The 24,526-nt window shown below is 39.1% G+C and overlaps 1 protein-coding gene across 1 annotated transcript in view; it reads left to right on the forward strand.

Annotated features, from left to right (window-relative positions):
• COL4A4 (collagen type IV alpha 4 chain) overlaps positions 1–24,526 on the forward strand; it is an 80,222-nt gene that overhangs the window by 10,624 nt on the left and 45,072 nt on the right. Inside the window, exons 4-18 of the mRNA XM_063132195.1 lie at positions 359–436; positions 9,986–10,120; positions 11,138–11,182; positions 13,490–13,606; positions 14,748–14,816; positions 15,624–15,659; positions 16,620–16,682; positions 17,778–17,813; positions 18,029–18,070; positions 18,711–18,791; positions 19,255–19,308; positions 21,002–21,061; positions 22,829–22,873; positions 23,322–23,375; positions 24,437–24,506. Of these exons, the coding sequence (XP_062988265.1) occupies positions 359–436; positions 9,986–10,120; positions 11,138–11,182; positions 13,490–13,606; positions 14,748–14,816; positions 15,624–15,659; positions 16,620–16,682; positions 17,778–17,813; positions 18,029–18,070; positions 18,711–18,791; positions 19,255–19,308; positions 21,002–21,061; positions 22,829–22,873; positions 23,322–23,375; positions 24,437–24,506 (985 nt within the window). The remainder of the gene's footprint in view (positions 1–358; positions 437–9,985; positions 10,121–11,137; positions 11,183–13,489; positions 13,607–14,747; positions 14,817–15,623; positions 15,660–16,619; positions 16,683–17,777; positions 17,814–18,028; positions 18,071–18,710; positions 18,792–19,254; positions 19,309–21,001; positions 21,062–22,828; positions 22,874–23,321; positions 23,376–24,436; positions 24,507–24,526) is intronic.

Here is a 24,526-nt window from a genome sequence, read left to right on the forward strand (position 1 = left end):
TGTTCCTAAATCCATCACTGATCAGAACATTTGAAGTAAGATCTTTAGTATGCCTTATTGCTCATGTTTTGTGTTGAGCTTTTAAATATATTATAATAGCCCTAATTCAACTAAAGTTAATTATGACTTAGTCCTACTGGATCTAATGGAACAAGTTAGTGGCAGTTAAAGTGGTGATGCTATGCATGCATATCGGGGAGTATGGGATATAGATTACAGTGGGACTGATTTCCCACTGCATAATACAACACCGTTAACTTGCATAGGGTTGCATTGCACCTTCCACTGAGTTTGGGCCAACAGGTGTGAAATGAGGTAATAATTAAAAATGAGAATACTAACTTCTGTTTCTTCTTAGGGTGAATATGCATATATTTCCCGTTGTGGTGGACAGGATTGCTCAGTTTGTCAATGCTTTCCAGAAAAAGGCTCAAGAGTAAGTGTTTAGTTCTATTTATCTATTTAATTGATACCCCACTTTTCTACATTAATATGTAGCAAAAGTGGGTTACAAGTTTAAACAACACATTAAAAATAACACACAACAGAGATAACAGTTTTAAAATGATAGTGCAAGCAGCTATAAGGTAAAACATGTTTAGAGGCATTACTTTAAGAATGCCCCCACTGACAAACAACTGTTTCCAATGCTCTTCTAAAACTGACAGTGAATAGGAGGCTATTGTACAATCCGGGCACCAGCACCAAAAATGGTCATAATTACCTGCCAAACATTTGATGGCAAAGAGAAGGGTCTTATAGTAGCGCAGTGTTCTTGGGCATATTCATATGCAAGGAGGTTATTCTTGGGATTTCCAAGTTTCATGCTGTTTAGAGTTTTAAATCTAAAAAATTCTAATACTACCAGTGATCATTCTAAGTGCTGCTAGCATCGCATGCAACAACAACATCATAGATGCATCACATGCAACAACATTAACACCATGGATGTATCCCTAAATACACTTGAATATAAAAAGCTTCATTTGAGTTCAATGGGATTTACAGATAAGCATGTTAAGGATTCCAGTCTGCATGTGGAGGACAGAAACTTTGGGGCTTCTGATGTCCAGATACCTACGTTCCATACCCCACTTTCTACTAGAATACCTGACATGCTGGTGGGAATTATTTTTGTCAGGTGTTTAGAGGAATAATCAGTCAGAGTTAATTCACACAAAATAATGTATACCATTAAGGGGCACATATATTTTAACAATGAAACTCCACTAGTGTTACCCCCTAATGAAATTTGTTTTCATTGTCATGATACGCAATATTTAAGACTCTCCTGAATCCATCAGAGAGGTGCCATTTTGGTAGGAACCCTGCATGATCTGGGGAGATATCCTGTGTTATAAAAGAGTTAAGCCTATTTACTGTTCTACTTGAGCTGTTCGCTGTCCTGATTAATGAGTCCGTAAGCTCTCACCAACATGAGGCTCTTGCCTTGCTTTGGTGGCACTATCAATCTAGCCTGCCTTCATATTTTTGGGGATGGCACCCCCTTATAGAATATTGTTGAACCTTTATTTATTTGTTCATTTATTTGTACTATGCCTTTCTACCAAGAAAAATGACACTCAAAGCATCTTACTATCACAAATAAAACTTGTTTAAAACCGTAATAAAAAGCAATGCATTAAAGCACAATTAAAAATACAAGAGAATAAAATTTGCATCTAACCGAACAGACCCAGTTGCACATCAACGGCCTGCTTGAATAAAAAGGTCTTTGCCTGCTGGTGGAAGGACAGCAGAGAGGGAGTGGTCCTAGGCCATCTTTCATGTTACCACCAAATGCACCTCTAAAGGCAGTGGTCCTGAAAGAAGGACCTCTTAATTGTAGGATCAATATATTTTCAAAACTTTACAGAACTCACTGCCAGAACCATCTATATTACTTGATTGCCTCCTGTATCTCTTGGCCTGTTACCTTTTAATAAGATGCAAATATTTTTTACTTTAGATCCATTTGCAAACCTTGGTGAATTCTAACAGCCAGGTCCTTTTATGGATCACCTAACATCATGCTATTTTGGCTGCTGATATTAAGGAGAAGGAGACCACCAATAGGGTGTTAAATCCATTTTTCCAAAATACTGCATATCTAACATTTCCATTTCACTTCAATATCTTGCTCTTTAAAATCCTCAGTATCATGTTAAAAGGTTTCTTTTCCATGAATGATATCTGCAGGAACAGAGTTCAACACATTAGTCAGTGAAATCTAGACATAGTTCTTTACACTGTGTACTCTGTTTATTTGGGGGATAATGAACCATTTCAGGACAATGAGAAATAGAAAATGCCATAGGACCATACTTGAATGAGTTGGAATTTTAATTGCTGAAAAATGCAGCCATTAAGATGTTAAACCAAGATCAAATAAAATGGAAGCATATGAGTAAACATTACTTTGAAGCTTGGTTTCCATTTACTGCTAGGACCAACATGCATAATTGTCGTGCCTATGAACAAAAGCCAGCTGGGATTACCTGTTCTCCCTGTTTTATGAGGAAATCCAAACTATCTCATGTAGTAGTGCAATAAAGATGATTGAGACCATAAGGATCATCTGGGCCATAATCTTGCATATACTGTAGTTATGCGTTCTTGAGTCTCGTTAAATTACAAATATTGTGTGTGTGTGTATTTTAAATGGCAATTCAAAGCTGGTTTAGATGACACAAGGTCCAATTACAAAATCATAGTAGATCAGGAACACTTTTTACTCTGTACAGCACCATGTACACTGATGGTGCTATATAAATAATAAATAATAATAATAATAATAACCTACTTTTGGTTGCTATTCACATGAATTCTCTCCTCCATTTCTTAATTAATGATTACTATTGTTTATAGTAGGGCTCTGCTCCGCTCCATTTCGGGTCGTAGAAGCAGGAGCAGAGCGACCTGATCTGCCTCCGCCCAAGGCAGATCTGAATGACGGAGATACATGCATTTCTGTAAATAGGGGGAATCTTTTAAATATTTCCCAAAATTCAGGGCATGATTGGATTTCCTTCAAAATGGGCATGAATAAGTATCTATGTTAAAGTTCTCATGGTGCCCATTTGGATGTTTCTAACTTGAGAAGTGACGGAGATGTATGCTGTTTTGTTTATTGGGGTTATGGTTGAGGGTTAAAATGTTAAAAATTCGCTAAAAATCAGAGCATGATCGGATTTCTTTCAAAATGGGCAGAAATAAGAATCTATGTAGAAGCTCTCAAGGTGGCCAGTTAGATGTGTGTATCTGAAAAAATGACGGAAATACGTGCATTTCTGTAAATGGGGGGAATCTTTTAAATATTTCCCAAAATTCAGGACATGATCAGATTTCCTTCAAAATGGGCATGTGAAAGCTCTCATGGTGCCCATTTTGATGTTTCTAACTTGAAAACTAAAAAAGTTATAGGCGTTTGACATTTTCAATGCAAGTCAATGGGGGAGAAACACGGAGCTCCGATCTGGATTTGGAGCCCCACAGTGGACCGGAGTGGAGGCGGATCATCCCAAAGTGGAGCGGACCCGATCTGAGAGTTGCAGATTGGGATCCAGAGCGGATCAGGGGGTCCGTGCACAGCCCTAGTTTATAGTGGTATCTAAGCCAGCATAACCATAATGTAATTCTAATTTGAAGTTTTTTGTTTCAGAATAACCATAATTGTGCTGATTCAGGCAATAGTAAACATAGTTAATGCTGACTATGGCCAGATCTACACCAAGCAGTATATAGCACTATGGAAGTCCTATGAAAGCAATATATAAGAGGCAGGAGCCACACCAAGCAGGATATAGCACTATGAAAGTGATATGGAAGTGGTATGGTATGTGTCAATGGGCCCCAACAGTTGTCAATGCACTTCAGTACCTCTATAAAGCTGTAGTGTGGCTACTGCCTCTTATATTTCTGTTTTCATAACACTTTCATGGTGCTCTTTGTGTAGATCTGGCCTATGAAAGGGTAAAAGAACATGTGAGTCTTAAGGGGAAGGAAGAGTATAGAGAAAATAGAGATTATGAGTCCGTGGAATAGTCCCAATTATCAAATGCTGATTAAGCCAGTGGGCCCCATGATACCTTAATTGGGCCTAATTTCTCAAAGAACCTAAGGTTTCAAATTACTATAAACAATAAAACATATTCTTGTTACCAGCAAGAATATGTTTTAATGATTAATGCAATTAATTATCTTTTTCATTTGAAAGTGGATGTGAAGCTTCAGCAAACAGTTTGAGTAAACTGACTCTTCCTTTTTCTGCCTACTCCAAACATGCAGCTGCATTGCTCTGGATTCTGAGAGCTTTCAAAAACTGCAGGTTTAATTGGTTAAAATTGGTCTCATTTATTTTTTTATTTTTGAAAAACAACAACAGCCACACAGTATGTCCTGCTCTGACCTCTCAGGTTTGATCCCATTCATTACTTTAGGCTTTGTTGATAGAATTAAGTAGATCATAGAAGCAAGCCTGCATTCATGACAAGACCCAATTTGGCTTCTTCTAAGAGATTATGTCACATGTTCAGAGCAAAGTCCATTGTAAGTAAAGCTCTACTGATGTTCATTTTCTTCTGCAGCCAAAACAAATGATTAACATTTTATTCCCATAAGATGGTTATTTGTTTCTGGTTTTTAAAAGTAAATCTTGGGTGAGAATCCCAACAAAATGGAACATTTCAATCCAATTTCTCCAGAGAATTGCATATTGCAGCCCAATTTAGATATAGGAAAATGACCAGAGTGAGTCTTTCCACCTCTGTTTGCTTCTGTAATAAGACATAGTTTCCCATTTTGTCTGAATAATGGAAAATGTGGATTGTACAAACCATAGTTAACAACCTAGGATATCAGACCAGAATCAGATGGTTAATTGGGGTGGGTGAGACACAAATAAAGGATCTGAATTTGAAGCAAACTGTAAGATCAGTTTTCTGTACAAAATTTGGAAATAAAAATGGACAATGGATAATTTTTAATCCATCAGTTCCACTTCAAACACAAGACTTGGCAATTTGGAACTTTAAAAATGTGGATGAAAAGAAATTCAAAAGCGTCCATGACTACTATCATATCAAAATGGTGTGCTAACATGCCCTTTTAAGGCTCGCCACTTCTCAGCAAGGTATTGGAGCTTCTGAGGCAAATAATAGTCAGACCCAAGGAACATAAAAGGTTTAAGAACAAGTTGTCTATTTCTTGGGCTCTGTCCAGGGTACTGAAAGTCTTGCCTCCACCCACACTTCTCTACAGGAACCCTGATTTAGCTAACAATTGTGCCTTTCTTGCCTGTGCTCTTCCTCTGCCATAGATCTGCCTCCTCCCAACCTTCTCTGGGCTCTATTTCATCAGGGCTGGACACAAGTTAATTGGCTGCTGCTGCTTCTTCTCCTTCTCATTTGTGCCTCATGAAGTAATAGTGACACCCTCTGGTGGCTGGGTGACTTCAATAGTTATTTAGAAAACTCTAATGAAAATAAAATACAATTAATATTTTAATTGAACTGCCCAGAGAGCTTCGGCTATTGGGCGGTATAAAAATGTAATAAATAAAATAAATAATAAATAAAAATAATCAACAGAGCTTCTTCATATGAGCATTTTATTGCACGCTCGCGACTGGCCACTCATGGATACTTGCAGGTCATTTTGATGACGACGTGTTTCTCCTGCACATCTCTGGCTGGTCTCCTGCTCCTTCCACCATTTTTTTCATTGTAAAATAATCCTCCCAAAACGTGACTCTTCTGAGCTATAGTGACATTTGTTGCTAATTTATTTATTTATTTATTTATTTGTTACACTTATATACCGCTCCCATAGCCAGGGCTCTCTGGGCGGTTTACACATTTTCTCCCATGTGCTGTAAAATGCTGAATGGGTCATGTGGTCACTTCTCTTCCTGGTCTCTTCCTCCGTGTAATTGCAACTTATTGCCAAACCAGAAGAGATGCAGCTTCAGAGACAATGGTAAGGGAATGCAATTCCCCACCCCCAAAGAAGCTCACATAATACTCAACATTTCTTCCCCCCCTTTCATTATCGGTTAAAAGAATATCCAGTTTTAACATATGATTTAAACTGCCCCCTGAAAATGTCTAGTTTTTGTCTGGCAAAATCCTTGAAGTCTTACCCCAGAGGTCACAGCATTAGGGAAACTCCAGTATTTGGGAGCAAAGGAGCTGTGCAATCCTAAAAATAGTTTGAGCAAACCAGATTGAGCATGAGTTTAGGTGAGAATTGTTTTATAAACTTTATAAATTTCCCCCCAGGCAATTTCACTGGTAACAGCCCAACCCCAAGCAAACCTACAGTCACATGGGCTGGGGGAGGGCTTATAGATTTTTTTAAAAAATTACTTATTACATTTATTCCTTACCTTTCTTCCATTGTAGAAGTCAAGGTGGCTACATGTGATTCCCCTCCAAGCACTGACCAGTATGTAAAGATACTCTTCCGAAGTTTTAGCTCAGTCCTGTCAGGGAAATTTCTGAGCTTGGTCAGACAAGTTCAGCCTTTGTGTCCTGTTGCACAGTTTACTTGAGCTGTGATTATGTCCAGGACTTAGATTAAAGGTTGAGGACCACTTTTGATTGTTCTACAGTTTGTTTAGCTGTTTGACAAAAGGGTTTCCCTCATGAAGCATGCACATTTTAACATGAAAATGGAAACTCATAAACATTTAGCTCACCTCTACTCTTTATATCCGAGATCAGACCATCACAGGAATTTCTCAGGTTCCTGGTTCAACTCTTGACTACAAAACCTGAAGTTCAGGAAGAAGTCTTCCCATAAAATAAAAGTGATGAAGTGTATTTCCAGCTACTACAATGCAGATCTGCAATTGTGTCATGTACAACTAATAGGGCAGACATGCCCTTAATAAGATTTTTTTTTAAAAAAAAGTCATGAACATTGATCCTCACTATGTTTTTGCTTGAAAATAGCCGAAGAAGGTTCAAAATGGCTTTTAGTAATCCCGTTGACCAAGTACAACATATTTCAAAGACTAGTGGCAACACAAAAAAGTTATGACCAGCAGCTGCTAGAATGGCAATTAGCCAGGCTCACCAAGTTGAGCCATAGCATAACATGTTCCTTAATCCTTTCTTCCCAGCTTCCAAAGAAGGTGAATTAAGGACTCTGAAATTGACTAAAGAGCAGTCACTTTTCCTGGGGGATAAGTAGAGTCCATTATAACTTATATCCAATACTGAAATCCTTGAACAAAAAAGTGACTGATTTTATGTAGTATTTATTACAGAAATCTGTGAAACCTCAATTCTAGAACAGCATTGCAAGAACTACCCCAGCACACTTCATTCCAGGACTTCTACTCAAGTTGAAATGAGTAACAAAACTATTTATAGAGAATAGTACCATAGGTGTTGCCGGAATTGCAGAAGTAGAAAATAAGCAATAATTGGTGTGCAATGTTGATTTGAAAAAAGTTTCAAGGAATCATATTTTCTTTAATAAGAACCATCACTCTCATTTCCAAATTAAACTGTTTTGTTTGGTTGAGAATCAACCTCCTACAATCGGTCAAGTCCAGGATGTGCTAAAATAACACTGGCTAGTCTTGGCATTGGGACCTAGACAATTAGCAAGCTAGTGGAATTTATTAGCATCAGTTGGCAGATGCCAGGCATAACATTCAGTCTGTTTTAACTGAACTAATTTGTCATTTCCACATTAAGCATGGCTTCCTTCATCCTCTTTATTTTGACAGCTGTCCTGAGACTGGAATACTGCAGCAGACATATTAGATGGGCACAAATAATGGATGTTATGGATGATATAAACTTGGTCTTAGCAAAGCTTCCACTCATAATTGGTCTTTGAACTGAAAGAAAAACCAGCAATCCACTGGCTTCACATGGTGTGCCTAAGTGGAATCAGTCAGCTATAAAACTCATTGTGAATTCTGGATTTAGTTGGTGTGTTCTGTTACTTCTCCCTTTTATGGTGACTATCTAAATTAGGGATGGAAAACTGGAAGTTCATGGGCTTTTCCTGGCCTCTGAAACCCTACTAAGCCCTATTATAGCCCTGAAGAGCTGTTATATCCATAGCAAGCTCTATTATCGCCCTGGAAAGCTATTTAGTTCACCTCCTAGCAGCCCTACTAAATTTTTGATCAAGGTCAGAGTGATAAAAATATATAAGGCCACAGTTTAACTTTTAAGCAAAAGGGAAAAAATGCTCAAAGGGTAGACAATCTTTATTTTACAACTTCTTTTAAATGTTAACTTTTTATGTTTTATGTTTTTAAATTTTGTATATTGATTTTTAATGTTCAGTCTTTTTAATCGAATCTTTTTAATCTTTGTAAACTGCCCAGAGAGCTTCAGCTATGGGATGGTATATAAAATAAATAAATAAATAAATAAACTTACAACTTTTTACATCTCTTTTTGAAACGCATATAATGCTTCAGCATTGTACAGAGCTGGGCCAGGCCATTTTGCAGCCTACAGTAGAACTGCAAATGGCAAACAAAGCTGGTAAGTTATTTTGGCACCTGAGGCAAAAAAGAAGAAGGGAAAAGAAAAGAAAAGAAAAACCTTAAGCACCTACCCTCTCCCTGCCAATAAAAATACAATAATGAAAAATGAAATAGCTACCAATTTGCAGCACTTTCATAGTACCCCAAACCAGTAGCCTGTGGCAGCTGTCTAAATTTTACCTAAAGGCAGTGGAAGCTGGTGACTCCAATGTCAGTGTGTGTGTGGATCCATTCTTGGTTTCAGTCAGAACTCTTGGATAGTTCTGGCTTTGCACCTTGAATAGCTCCTTTAGAATTCTGACTGGTTCCGATTGAAATCCGGAGTTGCTCCACCACCCTACTGACATCAGAGCCACCAGCCTCCATTGCCTGATAGTAGAGTTCTTAAACAAGAGAGGCAGCCTCCTAGAAAGGATTCTTGTTTATTCATTTGGCATAGGGATACTTTCAGGTGATGTTTTTCATCTCATAGCAACCATAAAGTTGGAATGAGGCTTGCCACATAGAGGGCTTCCTTGCTGAAAAGAGATGTGAACCTCAGTTCCATCATTCTGCTCATGTCCAGACCCAAAATCCTGGCCGATATACCACACACTCTTGGCTTTTGTAATGATACCCACAGGTAAATCCTAAAACAGCCCATTTACCCATAGATGGCAATTTGTGTTCCCAATTAGTGTGAAATGGTATCCTTGAATCAAATTGGAGACCCGAGGGTTTGTGGTGTATCTGCCCTTCCGAAAAGAATTTGTAATCCTTGGTGAAATAGGAAGGAGAGAGAGAGGGTGAGAAGGAGTTTTTGATAGGGCAGCCAAAAACAGGATGACATTGTGAACATGGTGAATTTTCTTCTTAAAGAAAAGACTTAAGAGCTCTGTGTGTGCCCAGTTCTGATTCTCAGTCATGGTCATTCAATGAACAAACCATAGACTCTGCTGTATGTTTTGCATCCATGTTTGTAGTCGTACAATCATTGTTAGATCAAATCTCAAAAGGCGGAATATTTATCTCATATTTTTCACCAGGAGAAGTATTTTGATCAGGAAATTCCTGAGATTCAGGCCTGGATATGTCAGTATTTGCTTTATGTATTAGTGTGTTTTATGTCTAATCAATTTATGGAAACGTGGTTTCTGTGAAAAGAGTTTATAATCTGAAATTCTTTGCTGCCCTCAAGTGGTTGCATTTAAGACATATGACCTCTCTTGATATGGCAAGATGCAAGCTTATCATATCGAAAGCTGTTTTATTTATTTTTATTGAATGTATTTCTTAGCCACCTTCCAGGATCATAGTATTCTATGTATCAATTAGTGGTCCAATGCACTATATTCAATACTACACAGTATCTTAGAAGTGGAAGCTAGCATCATATATGAATATTAACATTCCATAGCATTTGGGGTAAGGTATTCTTTTGTTTTTTGTTTTGTTCTACAAAAGGTTAAATATGAATTCTTTATCTTTTAGGGCCAGCCTGGCCAGCTGGGGGCTCAAGGTCCAATTGGTGCTTTGGGTTCCATAGGACCCATTGGTTTGCCAGGAGAAAAAGGTCAGAGAGGTGATATTGGTTTTCCTGGGCCAGCTGGAGAAAGAGGCAATATGGTGAGTAATAATCATGCTCAAACTGAATGGTTAATTATGGAGGTTTATCTCATGCTCACTACTGCCCACTTACGGATGTGTGTGCATCCTTTAGATGATGACTTCTGACTCCCACGCCCCTCCTGCTCCTTCTGCTTGTTTTTCCGTAGCAAAATAGATCCCTTTTAATCTGTTTTTTTTTAAAATGGAATGTGCTGTAATCTCTTGCTGTGTGCAGGAAAAGCAGCACACTAAAAACACTAAAAATGCACCCTGAATGGGCCACGTGGACTCTGTTTACTTCTTCTTTCCCCTTTGAGGAAGTAATGTGGGACAAAAGCGGGGGCAGAGAAACAATGGTAACGAAACACCATTTCCCCCCATGTGATGACACTCATTGTTTTTAATGTTATAGGAATGTAAGAAGAGCCATGCTGGATTAGACCAAAGGTCCATCTTATCCAGTATTCTGTTCACAAAGTGGTCAACCATCTGCCTGTGGGAGACCCACGAACAGGACATGAGTGCAATAGCACCCTCCTGCTCATGTTCCCCCGCAACTGGTGAACATAGGCATACTGCCTCTGACACTGGAGGTAGCATATAGCCATCAGCTCTAAGAGCCATTGACAGCCTTATGCTCCATGAATTTGTTTAATCCCCTTATAAGAACATAAGCATAAAGACTAATATAGTTACGTTGATATGAAACTGATTCATGCTGAATCAAACCATCTGTCCTTGTAGCCTGATAATGCCTCCTTTTACTGACAGCAGTTGCCCAGAGTCTCAGGGAACTTCTACTACCTCAAATCCTTTTAAATAGACTGGGAGTTTATGCATGCAAAACATGTGTGCTACCACTGCATTATGCCACTGTTAATTCCAGAGAATAAGTAGTAGGAAGTTAGTAGGTTTTGTTATAGCCTCCCCCTAATCTATTGCTATAGGTATAAATATTACACTCCCCCTTTTCCAGTTAAGTCACTTTTAAAATTAATCCATAATTTAAACTTCTTCAACATTGAATCTCTTCAGGGGCCTACTGGAGTTCCAGGATTTTCAGGTTTAGATGGTGTGCCTGTAAGTATGCTGCAAATGTATGTGTATATATTTTTTAAAGATTGTAGAATGCTGTTATGCCAACCTGCCTGTGCAATAAGATGGTCAGATGAGCGCCTTCTCCAAGTACCATCAGTAAGAGAGGTGCATTGTGCATACACAAAGGGGAGGGCCTTTTCTGTGGTGGAATCCTTACTGTGGAATTCTCTTCCTAGGGAAGTTCAACTGGCACCCACATTATACTCTTTTTGGCACCACATCAAAACATTTTTATTGGCCCTGGCATTTTCATTGATTGTGTTGTTTGCTGATTGTATAGCTTTATTGCATATTGCCATGTGGTTTTCATTGTTATGATATTTAATGGTTCACTTTTAGCATTGTATCTGAAATATTGATTTTTTTTATCTTTGTATATTACTCTGGAATTCATTTTTGGATGAAGGGTGGTCTAGAAAACATTAAATAAACAAATATATTGCACTATAGAAACTAAGTTTTTACTTTTATTGGACCAACAGATATTTCCTTTTCTGTACTTTTCCCTGAATGAAAATTGTGTAAAAGTTAGTAAGGTTCCCCTCTATGTAAGAACGAACAAGATTTGATTATTTAGTAACATCTACATTGCAATCCTATACGTAGCTTGTGATAAACAGATATAATTTATGATAGCGCAAGTAGTAAAGGAAGATATATTCTTAAATATGAAGTCAAATAGAGGATGCTCCCAGATTAGGCTTTTATCACGCAATCATCCAGCCTCATTCATGACATTTTATCAGAGGCCCAGACGATGTTGTCTTCAATTTGTAACCAGTTTTGTCCTGAACAGCCATATAGACGTACTGATTCAGAGCTCAGTAAGTTCTCTGATGTGTAATCTAGAACTCCACTGTGCACAGGATGCTCTGTTTATTTCTATGGAGTGAGAGACTGTAGGTCTGATACTTGTCTCTTTTTGCAAATGTAGCTACCTTTTCTAGGGAAGTGAATTCATGTGTGGGAAATCTCTGTATGCATTGGAGCTCCTCCTGTGTATTAAGCAAGCCTTAGGGCTCCTTCACATGACGCTTATGTAGTGTGATCAAAGTCAATTACTCACTGAAGTTTAAAGGTCTTTTTCATGATTTTGTCATCCCCGGAGCCTGCCCCACTTTTTTTTTTAGCTTTATCCCACCATGCTTTAACTTGCCAAAAATGCAGTAACAAATATACACCACCATCAAAGAGCTGGTGTATTTCTGGGATAGTACAATATTGCTGCAATGTTGCAGTGCCATCTGCTGGCTGTACAAATGGAACGTGGGGAACTTCCTCACAAAGGAAACTGCCCCCAAAGTGGGGTGAGTGGGAGGTATGTGTATTGTGTTCATTGTAATTCCAGAAAGACTCTGCAAAAAGAAAGCCCTGTGAGGGTGTTGGATTTTTGCTTTAATGTAGAGAAGCCCTTAGTCTCAATGTTGATGTAACATTAGTCACATCTTTAAATCTTGTGATTGGAATTCTCCACTTGTATTTTGAAACTAAATGCTGCCATGGGGAGCCCTGATTCAGATCAAGATCATGGTGAGGCACTTTAAGCCCTTTCCTCCATGCTGCTTCCTCTCAAAATTCACCCTCTAAAGCTGCTGCTTGTCTCTGAAGTTGCTTGCAATGCTTGGGGCAAATAGCAGTTTCAGGAACTGGAAATGTTAATTCAAAAGTGGCACAGGGAGAAGGGTTTTAAAAAAAACTACCCCAGTGTCACAGTACCAGTTTGGCTCTGCTCTACCCCTGCCCCTACAGCTGCTAAATTAAAAAAAAAAAAGAGAGAGAGAGGATAAACATGATCACAGGATTCAAATAAATTGCTGTCAGGTATAATTTGACCCTCTGTATAAACTTATGTTTTTAAAAAAAATCTTCACACATTTGGAAATATGCTTAATCCTTATTTGAGAAGTGCAGTATTTCCTAAGATTTCTTCTTTGTCTGCGAGTTTGACAATTAACCAGTTTCCTGATAAAGCTAGTTAACATAATTTACAAATGCTTAGCTTTTCTTCAAATACAACCACCCCCACCCCCAAAAGCACCTGGCATGTAAATTATGAAATGACTATGCCATTGAAGTAAATGTATTAATTTTGGGATTAAAAATTGGGATATTTATGACCACTTTTGGGGCTTGTGATGTTGTAGTATATAAAGTGAAATCTCAGTAGGGAGTGGTTTTAGCAAACATACATAACTAATGGCAAAACCAACATGTCTGTTTCTCTATACCAGCTCAAGAGCTTCCATTCGGTTTTAATATGAACTTACATTTGAATTGTAACCTTTATAGGGGTTACCAGGACCTGAAGGACCCAGAGGCAGGCCTGGTTTGGATGGATGTAATGGATCAAGGGGTGATCCAGGATTTCCTGGTGAGGCTGGGCGGATTGGACCAAGAGGCTCACTTGTGAGTTGAACTTTTTAATGACCTTATCAGAAGTATTGAGTTGGACTCATTGAAATCAACGGGCAGTATCCAAGTGGGGCCATTGCACAAGTAGGGACCACCACCGATTATGTTCTTTAAGTGGCATCCACCACTTGCACACTGGAGTTTCAGTGCTTCCTCTAGGAACCAGAAACAAGCAGAATTGCTTATTTCTGGAATGGTTCCGGATCTGAAAGCTCTGCTGACCTGTCCCAATCCAGTAATGAGCATTTCTGCTTGTTTTGAAGCTTCCTAAAGGAAGCACTAAATCTACATTGCGCAAGTGGTGGGTTCTGCTTGAGGAACGGAATTGGTTGTGGCTTCCTCATCTGGAACAGAATCAGTGGTGGGTCTTGCTTAAGGAACAGCCCACTTGGATACTGCCCAATTAATCATGATTAAGTTAAGTCCCATTGGGGATGATTAACTTAAAATCCTATTACATTCGATGGGTCTACTCTAATTATGACTAAGTCTGGATCCAACCCATCAGATAGAAGATGTAGAGATGCACATAGAGATCAGATTGATTGAAATGGAACCTTGTAACTGAACTGTACTTCATTTTAACATGCACTGCACTTTGCAGTAACTTCATCTTTGAACTACTTGAATTTTATCGTAGGTGGACAGGTTGACTCTTATATAGATTCAGCCTTGCACTCAGCAGATTTCCGCTTGCACTGAAGGAGAGGGGCAGGATACAGATTTTTGCCAATTACTCCTTCCTGTTGCAGCCCCCTGAAAACTTGCTGTGGATGGTTGGAGGATCCTCTGGAGTCATGTGGTAGATCACAAAGGGAGCTGCAGAGGGAAGAGGGTAAAAATTGCTGGCCCAAATCCTTCCTCCACTATGAAGCCTCTACTGGATTACAGTTCTTCCATTTGAAGAGGGACATGCCTGGCTCCAACCCTACATTTCTACAGAGTTTTCTAACTTTTGTCCCACTTTTTGATTGAGCATGGATTCAAAACATGCCATTTGAAATTTAATTTAGTCTATAAATGAAATAATATTGAAGTAATCAAAATTGGAACACTATTATCATGTGTTCATTTCATAAGTAAAATCATAAATTCACACTGTAATTGATTTAGTGTTTTCCAAATGTTTTTACAGGGTATTCCTGGGCAAAAAGGTGAAAAAGGAAATTCCATATACATTTCTAATTCCATTAAAGGGGCTACTGTAAGTGTAACATGTTATTCAAATAATGTCTTATTGTTTAATAAAGAGATATTTAAATGATTTTAGAAAAGTAATTAAAAGTCATGTGGTATGCACAAAGAGATTTTCATTGTGTTTAGACATAAAATTCATGTAATTAAAGCTTGGAGTTTTGTGAACCAGGAGTTCAACTGCATTTTTCAGACTTTTATAATGGTATAAAATAAGCTTGGATAGTCAAGCTTATTTTAATACAGACTTATAAAGGTTTTTACCCTGATCCCTTGTAAATTATATGCTTATTTACTCGGAAGTGAATCCTTCTGTGTTCAGAGGATATGTGCAACCAAACTGAAATAAAGTAGAGTAAAATAAAGTAATTATTAAAATATGTTTAAACAACTAAATGAACTGTTTGCATGGTTCATTTGTATATTTCAGTATAAATAATAGTCTTGGATAATCAAGACACAGGGCTAATCTACACCAAGCAGGATACTGTACTATGAAAGCGGTATATAAAAGGCAGGAGCCACACTACTACTTTATAGTAGTATTGAAGTGCACTGACAACTGTTGGGGTCCATTGACACATACCATGTACTGCTTTCATACCACTTTCATAGTGCTATATCCTGCTTGGTGTGCCTCCTGCCTTTTATATACTGTTTTCATTGTGCAATATCCTGCTTAGTGTAGATTAGGCCTAAGAATAAGTGCATTAGTTTCTTTTATACTATAAAAACCTTTTCCCTCTGTTAAATCATAATGTAAGTACTTACAAACAGATGTGTGATCTTTCATTTAACAAAATGGCTCTGGTTACAGGGAGAAAGAGGAGATCCTGGACCCCGTGGCATTCCTGTAAGCTCTTTTATCAATTTGTCACATGTCGTTACTCTAAAATCTATTTTTTCTGATTTGAAGTCAGTAGTTGATCTGAAGCAGAAGGCATTTTATGTTTGTGTTTATACCAAGTTTAAACTGAATATATACCATCTCAATGGATATCCTCAATATTTAGCTAGTCCAGGCTATATCCTAGGGTGATACCCGGGATCGTCCCTGTGCGTCCAGATGATGCACAGAGGATCCTGATATCAGGGAGGGATGATCCCTTCTTGCCCCAGGATACAGCTCTACCCTTTGGCCCTGCTTTTTCCACAGTCTTGGGCTAAGCCTGAGACTGCGGAACGTGTGGCCCAATTCCGCAGCTTGACCCCGCTCTGCACGATTACTCGTGCAGAGCCAGGAGCCACACATGGGACACAGCACTCCTCCGGAGCACTGCGCCCATTGGGGCTAGGGTGGGGGAGCAGGGAAATCTTTTTTTATATAAAAAAAAAACAACTTACCTTGAGTCGCTTGAGCGCTCGTGTGCTTCCGGCCCTTTAAAAATAAAAAATGGCGGGCGTGACGCCTCTCTTCTTGAGGTTGTCGCACCTTACGTGTAAACGGGGTTGAGATCTCACGTTATTCACAACACAAGGTCTCCCCTCCTCTCCCCCGGACTTTACAGTAGGTCTAGCTAAGGCCGAAGTCTCTTTATATCTGGTTTATTTTTTATTCACTTGCATTAATGGGTAGTTAGCTTGTATATTGGGTGACCCTGGAATCCATCCTAAAGAAAAGAAAATAGCTGCTGGCATCTGCCTGGAGTACTGCCTGCAGGCCAAATCCAAGTCCAAATGGTAAAAGCTGTAATTAGGTGGATGAGATACTGAAGCTTCTACATCTACATGAAATATCAAGGAAAAAATTCTCTTGATGCAAAACATTAAGTTTCTGTATTAATAAGAAATGCATTGTGTCATCTGTTCTCAGGGCCCAAGAGGAGAAAGGGGGCCAAGAGGTCCAGTTGGATTTCCAGGCCAACCAGGCATACAGGTATAATGCTAACATGTTTATTTCACCTCACATGGTCATTGTGTTAGAATGGGCTAACCTTCTATTTAGTTCGTCACAGATGTGGATTTTGATCCTATTGCAAGATAATTCATATACATACACTAGTCTTCTCCAGGCTGGTACTATCCAGATTTGTTAGACTACAACTCCCATCTTTCCTAAGTTCTTAATACCTATAGTTTTTAAAAAGTCTCTTTAAATGCTGAGCGCTATCATCCCACACATCTGGGGGGCATCAGTTTGGAGAAGGCTGTTATACATGGATATGAGTGGGAAATGGGAGAATCAGTAGACTATTCAAGTTCATACACTCACGCCTGCTCAGTTCGGATAGGTGAACAAGCAATGTTTGTGATTGCTAGGATTTTCCGAACATTCTCCCGCCGCTCATCTCATGCCCAATTTCTGGTCGTGTTTACGACTGCTGCTCACTCTGCGTGAATGGGAACTTGGTGCAAATTGAGCTGCGATCGAATGTGAAAGTTGTGCAAATTTCCCCAAATTTGTGCAAATTTCCTCCATAGGCTAAAGTTTCCTCCATAGGCTGATTTATTCTGGAGGGGAAATTTGGCAGTGTGTGCAAAATCAAACAGGGAAGTTATGCAAATCAAACAGAGGCACATGTCAGCTAATTTGCAAACGTTTTAAGCAGACACATGCTCTTGATCATGCATGGGTCTTCAAACAGGGCATGCTTGCATGTTTTACAACCAAAAACAAAATTCTCATACATTCCTAATACTCATGCATTCACAAATGCACATACAAGTTCAAGCAGAGTTTCAGGAAGATAATGTTCATTCTCTGATCTCTTTGATTGAGAAATTAGAGTTCTAAACCAGTGAACTCCAAACGATTTAAGTAAGGTTTCACCATGCTGCTGTGTAAGATGTGCTGTGATAGGCAATCTGTCACTTTCCCCTTTTAAGAGAATGTCTACCCCAGCTGATTTTTACATAGTTTACATACATCATGAGCATGCTCACCCAGTTTCCTTCCTTTCTTCCTTCCTTTCTCAGATCTAATTATTGTATTTCATTATATCTAACTCCTCCTTTCTTATTCCTCCCAAAGGGTGTTCAAGGTCAGCCTGGTTTGCCAGGTGAACAGGTGAGGGACATTTTTCATGGCAGTTTCTATAGAATCTTTCAATTTGATAATCTTCTCAGTTTTCACTTTGTGCCAGGTTTATAGAAATGCCCTTCAAGATTTAAATAGTGTCTACATATTTTAATAATAAGTTAACCTATTAATAACTATTTCTTTTTTTAAAAGCCTCTAATTTTAGTCTCTTTTCTTCTTTTTAAAAATGTGTATTTCATTAGGGAAACCCAGGTACTGGAGTGGAAGGACAGAAAGGGGAGCCGGTAAGGAAAGAAGTTGCATCTAGGAATAATGGCTTGAAATATGTAAAAAAAAAATTAAATAAATTTATATCTCTAGTAGGCTTTCTTTCATTATGCCCATTAGGTTACTTGTCAATGAAGAAATAGTAGCTTTAAATTGTTATTCTTATTTCATACAGAATGTGAACTCCTGAGACTTTCTAGACTTGCCTCCCCAACCTGTTGCCCTCCAGGTAGGTTGGACAGCAACTCCTAAAATTCCCAGCCAGCATGATCTAGCTGGGAATTATGGCAGTTGTAGTCCAACCCATCTGGAGGGCAACAGGTTGGGGAAGTCTTTTCTAGAGAATGGATTTATTGCATATATAATATGCAATTGGTTCTCAGCTTTAATGGGGGACTCCAATATTTTTCCCCACAGACACCCAGAGCTTCAACTGCAGGAATATTCTGACACAGAAAAGTGTTTTCATCGTAAAAGCGAAATGGGAAGAAATAACTGGATTTCTTAGTTTGGGTAGCACTTGCTCTTATGGATGAAGTGGTGGCATGTGGATGAGTTCATAGAGATCAGTGTTAGACCCTTCCACTGTAGACTTAGTACTCTGCAATTAACGTCATGATGTTATTTACTCAGTTTAATCTTTCTATGGCTTTTTAGGGTGATGTAGGACCTCCTGGATCTCCAGGGCAGCCGTTATTGGTTGGACCTCCTGGTTCTCAACTGTTAAAAGGACAAAAGGTATGCAAATTATGAAATGTATGTTTAATTCTAGCATTTCCTGCATGGCATGTCCCATTACAGAAATACTTGGAAGTCCCAGGACATTTCAGCATTTTGTGTACTTGTTTTCTTTGACTTTGTGTGCACCTGGGACACACCTGAGAGCTGTGTCCTACAGATGGATGTAGCTGTGACAGAATACAGGAGTGTATTTGAAGCATCCTGTGCAAAGCAAGTAAGGCTAATTCATCTTTCTAGGCTGTGGGTTACTTCCACAGCACCCATACTAAAGACAATATCCCCCTTCACCAATGGAATTGCTAGCATCAAGCAGATTTGCAAGGGGGAAATGATATGAATGATAGGGCAACTTTGAGGCTTTTAATTATTTGTAAAACAAAGATATTGCAAAAAGCTTTGTATTAGCAATAATAAACATGTTTTTTTGTTTTTTGTTTTAAAAAACTGCTCTAACATTTAGGGTATAAAAGGAATGCCTGGATTTATTGGCTCCAAAGGACTGCCTGGCCGCAAAGTAAGTGACATGTTCTCTATGCATGCATGAATACACTTCCTACTGCAAGTCTTAGCTTTTCCATCTCATGACTTACCTGAGATGTAGGTTTTTCTGGTTAGCTGTGCATTTCTTCTTTAACCCTACTCTCCAAACGAGGAGTTCCTTGTAGTGGAGAGGGGGGGGGAACCAGGGGACTTTAGTTCAAACTGTAGTGAACTGGATAATGAAGAAGAATGCCCAGGCCCAAAACAGTGTGTAGTGCTTCTCTCAGACCTGTGTCCGGCTATGCAGCCCTGAGCTAGAATACAGCTGCAAACCTGCAGGGCTAAACTAGATGAAATATATAGAATGGGCCCCCCCAATCTAGCATGCCCTCCCAATCTAGCTCGGGACTGTTATGGGTGGGATAGTGACCTTTAATGATTTGCCCCTGCTCCAGTGCTAATGTGGATTAGGCCATTCATCCCTGCTATTTTCACTGGAGGAAGTGTTCCCATTTGTGCCAATGGAATATTTTATTAATTAATTACATTTATATACCACCCCATAGCTGAAGCTCTCTGGGCGGTTTACAAAAGTTAAAAACAGTGAACATTAAAAAGTATACAAAATTTTAAACCATCAAAAACATAAAAACATAAAAACAACAGTATGAAAACAATGGGATCCAGTGTAAATATTTGTTTGTTTATTTATTTATTTATTTATTTATTTATTTATTTATTATATTTTTATACCGCCCAATAGCCGAAGCTCTAAGGGGGCGCAATCCTCCAGCGTCTTATTCCAGATTAGGACCTTCTGTTTACCTTTTTAAAAAAGCCAGTTCATCTTGTTAATTCCATGAAGGGTGTCCTGCCTAGCTTGATCCTCAGTCTCTTGTCGCTTTCAAGCTGTTGAACAGACAGTCTGTTATTGTTTACTCCGCTATCATATCTGGATGGTTATTTTTACTCCCTCCCTATTTTTCTCCCTTTATACTCTCTCAGAGTATAAAGAGTATATACTCCCTCAGTCTCCCTCTTGAAAGAATCGAACAGGGCACTTTCACCCCTGTCAATTCTCTTGCACCACTTAGGTTCTGTTGCGCAAGCGATGGGTCCTGCTGATACCATTGCATAAGCAGGGTGCACCATTGTGCAACAGAGATTTAGTGCTTCCCAGCGGAAGCCCTGAAAACAAGCAAAAATGCTCATTTCTCAGTCGGGACAAGTCAGCAAAGCTCCCTTATGCAAGTTCCACTGACTTGCCCCATTCCAGAAACAAGCATTTCTGCTCATTTCCGGTTGGTCCCACAAATGCTAAATCTTCATTCCACAAGTTCTGGGAATTGATGGGGGCACAAGAGAATCATTGGGGGTGGGGCGGGGCATAAGTGCCCCATTGGATTCTGCCCAGATCTTCCATTCTCACTTTCTGAATGTCTTCAGCCAACTTTTCTCAGATAGAACCTTGAACCTTAGTGTCCCATAGGACTGTGAATAGCTGCATTTTGATCATGTGCTACAAAGCTGCTCACACATAGCAATTCCTCTTCAGATGTCTGCACTCAACACATGCGAGCCCTTGGGTCAGCAATCGCAGGACTAGCTCAGCTGTGTGATGTCAGGGGCAAGGCCAGCACTACGGACCAGTCCTCCATCTGCTCATGAGAGGGCTGCCCTGTTGCTTTGTTCAAGTTCTTTAACTCATGTGTTTTGTATAATAATAGGGAGCACTCAGAAATGGAGACAAGGGTGAAAAGGGGATTCCTGGTTTTCCTGGAATGCGGGTAAGGAAGTTTCAGAATGCAATTTCTAACGCCACACTGCTTATAGAATACTACAAAAAAAATCATATTACTAATAGAATATTTTTGAACTATTTATTTATTTTTATTTATTACATTTTTATACTGCTCAGTAGCTGAAGTTCTCTGTTATACACTGCACTGTTTTCTACTATACAGTACATTTCCTCAGTTCCTGTAAAAATCTGTTGGAGGTTTTTTTTTATAATGATTTTAAGAATTAACAACTCAAACCTACCTTAGGAATGTCTAATGGTCTACACACATTTGGTGAGACTTTGGACTTTTTTCTTTGAACAGCTGACCCATTAGTTTTAACTTCCTTGTGTTATAAAAGAGGTTTGCTACATATTTGGGGTGTGTGTGTGTGTATATATATATATATGTGCTTGTTCAAGAAACACACATTTAACTTTTGCTATGCACATGGGACTAGATTGTGGTGCATGTCTGATGTATTTTGACATCCTAAATCCATGGATCTTGGAATTTTTTTATCTAAGTATATAAAGGAGGTTCTGGACCACAAAGTCATTTTGTTCATGTTCACTTATTAAATGCAGTCTTTTATATATAGGGATTTAGCAATACTACAAATGCTTTTTGATATCTGAGTCTCAAATGTATTTATCACATGGCTGCACAGAAGGATAATATATAGTATACCAGTATATAGCCCAGGAATTTGGAGTATTGTCTTTGGTTTAGAATGATTGAGTTTGGAATGCTAATTCTTAATTTTTGATGTAATTAAATGTAACACTCTTAAGTAAAGTCTTTTATTGGGCACTGATTGCCTCATTTGTCATTAACCAGTTTTTTCTGTCATCAAACACCTTGCAGGTAGTGTACAAAACAGAGGATATTCATAAAATTCTTTTTAATTAAGTTTTTCAAATTACCTCTTATTTTTCATTGACTTCCAGACATTAATAATTAAAGGTTATTATACCAAATATTCCATTTTAGCGCAGATGTGTGAAAGAAACTACATTGAAATTAAGTTGCACTCGTTAACTTGATGCATGGGAAGTTTTCCTTGACATGAAGTAAATTGAGGGGGGGCTTCTCATGTTGGGTTATATGTTCACAATAAAGTCCTTGTGTGAACCTGAACATCACTGGGTTGGAACTACTACTTGGAAGTGAATTATACTGAAAGCAGTGGAATGCACCTCCACACAGTGGTGCTAATCTTACAAACAGTAGCCTTGGCTAAGTCCCATTGAAACTAATGGAAGAAGTTAGTTGTGCTATTAAGTCCCATTGTTTTAAAGGGAATTAGAGGTTCATCAGATGAGTATTTTATCACACACTCACTACTGCCCATTTACAGATACGTGTATTTTCTTTAGATGACGTTGTCTGCCCCACACTCATTCCACTCGTTTTTCCATAACAAAATAGACCCCTTTTAATCCAACATTTTTTTAAAAATGGAATGTGCTGTAATCTCCTGCTATGAGCAGGAAAAGTGGCATGATTAGAACAGCGCACTGAATGGGCCACATGGGGACAAATGCGGGGGCGGAGAAGCGACAGTAAGGAAACACAATTTCTCTCTGTATGACAACGCTTTTAGTTACAATCAGTTATGGCATGGGATGGGGCTCAGAGCGCTATTGGGGGAAGGAGATTAAGTAAATTGGAGGCACCTTGCACAGCTGGGCAAGGATATATCCAAACCAATATGTTCCTAATCAGTGTGTTAAAATAGCCAATACTTCCTATCTCTCTTCTTCACTGTAGGGGAGTCCTGGTTCTTATGGTTCTCCAGGTTCTCCAGGAAACAAGGTAGAATATTTAAAAATTACAGTGCCAGTGATTAAGGCTGTTGAGCAAATTTATCATTTGTCTTAATGGGATAAATTAATTCAGTCGTGTTTAGTAAAATGTGAACATCTACATTAGCCTTCTCCAACCTGGAGTCCTCCAGATGTGTTGGACTACATGTTGGCTAGGGATAATGGGAGTTGTATTCCTACACATCTGGAGGGTTTATGGAAGGCTCACCTACAAAAAGGCTGTTGTCTGTGTCGAAAACCACTAATATTGTCAATCGAGGCTTAAGTTGAAGCATGTGAATAGTCCTACATTAAGCAGCTTTTTAAAACTACACTTGTCCTGTTATATAATGTCCAACACAGTCATCCCCTTTTAAGTCCAACTGCTCTCAGTCTAATGTATTTGCATGATAAGAGTACCTAAGGGACAGGAACAAATATCATTGTTGTTTTTCCAGGGTGAAACTGGAGTTATTGGATTTCCTGGGCAAGATGGCTTAGCAGGCATTAAGGTCAGCTCTCAGATACAGAAGGCATTTTATGTTTGGGTTTATATCAAGTTTAAACTGAATATATAGCATTCCATGGCAGCACAAATGGGTCATTTTAATTAATTCCATTATATTGCAGTGTCAGAGGGTCAAACTAAATGTTCTCATAATATCAATGTAATTGTATTCCCTATTCTCCTGCAAGTGTGGGACCCTGAATTGGATTTATGTATTACATTTATATCCCACCTTTTTTCCTCCAAGAAACCCAAGGTGGCATACATAATCCTCCTCCTCTCCATTTTATCCTCACAACAACAACCCTGTGAGGTAGGTTGGGCTGAGAGTCTGTGACTGGCCCAAAGTCACCCAGTGGGTTTCCATGGCCGAGTGGGGACTAGAACCTGGATCTCCTGACTCCCAGTCCAACACCTTAGTTACTACAACTCATAGAATCATAGAGTCATAGAATAGCAGAGTTGGAAGGGGCCTACAAGGCCATCGAGTCCAACCCCCTGCTCAATGCAGGAATCCACCCTAAAGCATCCCTGACAGATGGTTGTCCAGCTGCCTCTTGAATGCCTCTAGTGTGGGAGAGCCCACAACCTCCCTAGGGAGCTGATTCCATTGTCGCACTGCTCTAACAGTCAGGAAGTTTTGGTCATCATGGTCATTGGGACCATGATGCATCAGGAGAGAAAGGTTTAAGCTTCCTCCCATACATTTTTGTCTTGAAATTTACGGATGATAAAATAAAGAAAAATGTCTCCATTGGATTCTCTAGTGGAGGGTTGTGTGTATGTGTGTGTGCACACACGCACGTTTGCGCATGCACACGCTATTTTTAAGCCCCAGGATGGGACTTCAGTATGAAAATGGATAGGTGGAGAAGTGCCACAGGCATGATCCTAATTGGGGCCACACTCACTTGCAGGAGAATAGGGAATACAATCACATGTTGCTCCACTATGCATGGTTAGGAGAATGTTTAGTTTGGCCCATACTTTATTGTTTTCTTTGGGCTCCTGTAACTGTAATGGCATTATGCTTTCACATTGCAAGAAACCTGATAATTCTTTTAGGGAGACCCAGGAGAGACTGGGAAGCCAGGAGCACCAGGACCCCGAGGAACACCACGCACTGGAATAAAAGGTTTAATTAACATAAAATAA

Source organism: Elgaria multicarinata, chromosome 8 (assembly GCF_023053635.1).
Source record: "Elgaria multicarinata webbii isolate HBS135686 ecotype San Diego chromosome 8, rElgMul1.1.pri, whole genome shotgun sequence".
Classification (NCBI taxonomy): Eukaryota; Metazoa; Chordata; class Lepidosauria; order Squamata; family Anguidae; genus Elgaria; species Elgaria multicarinata.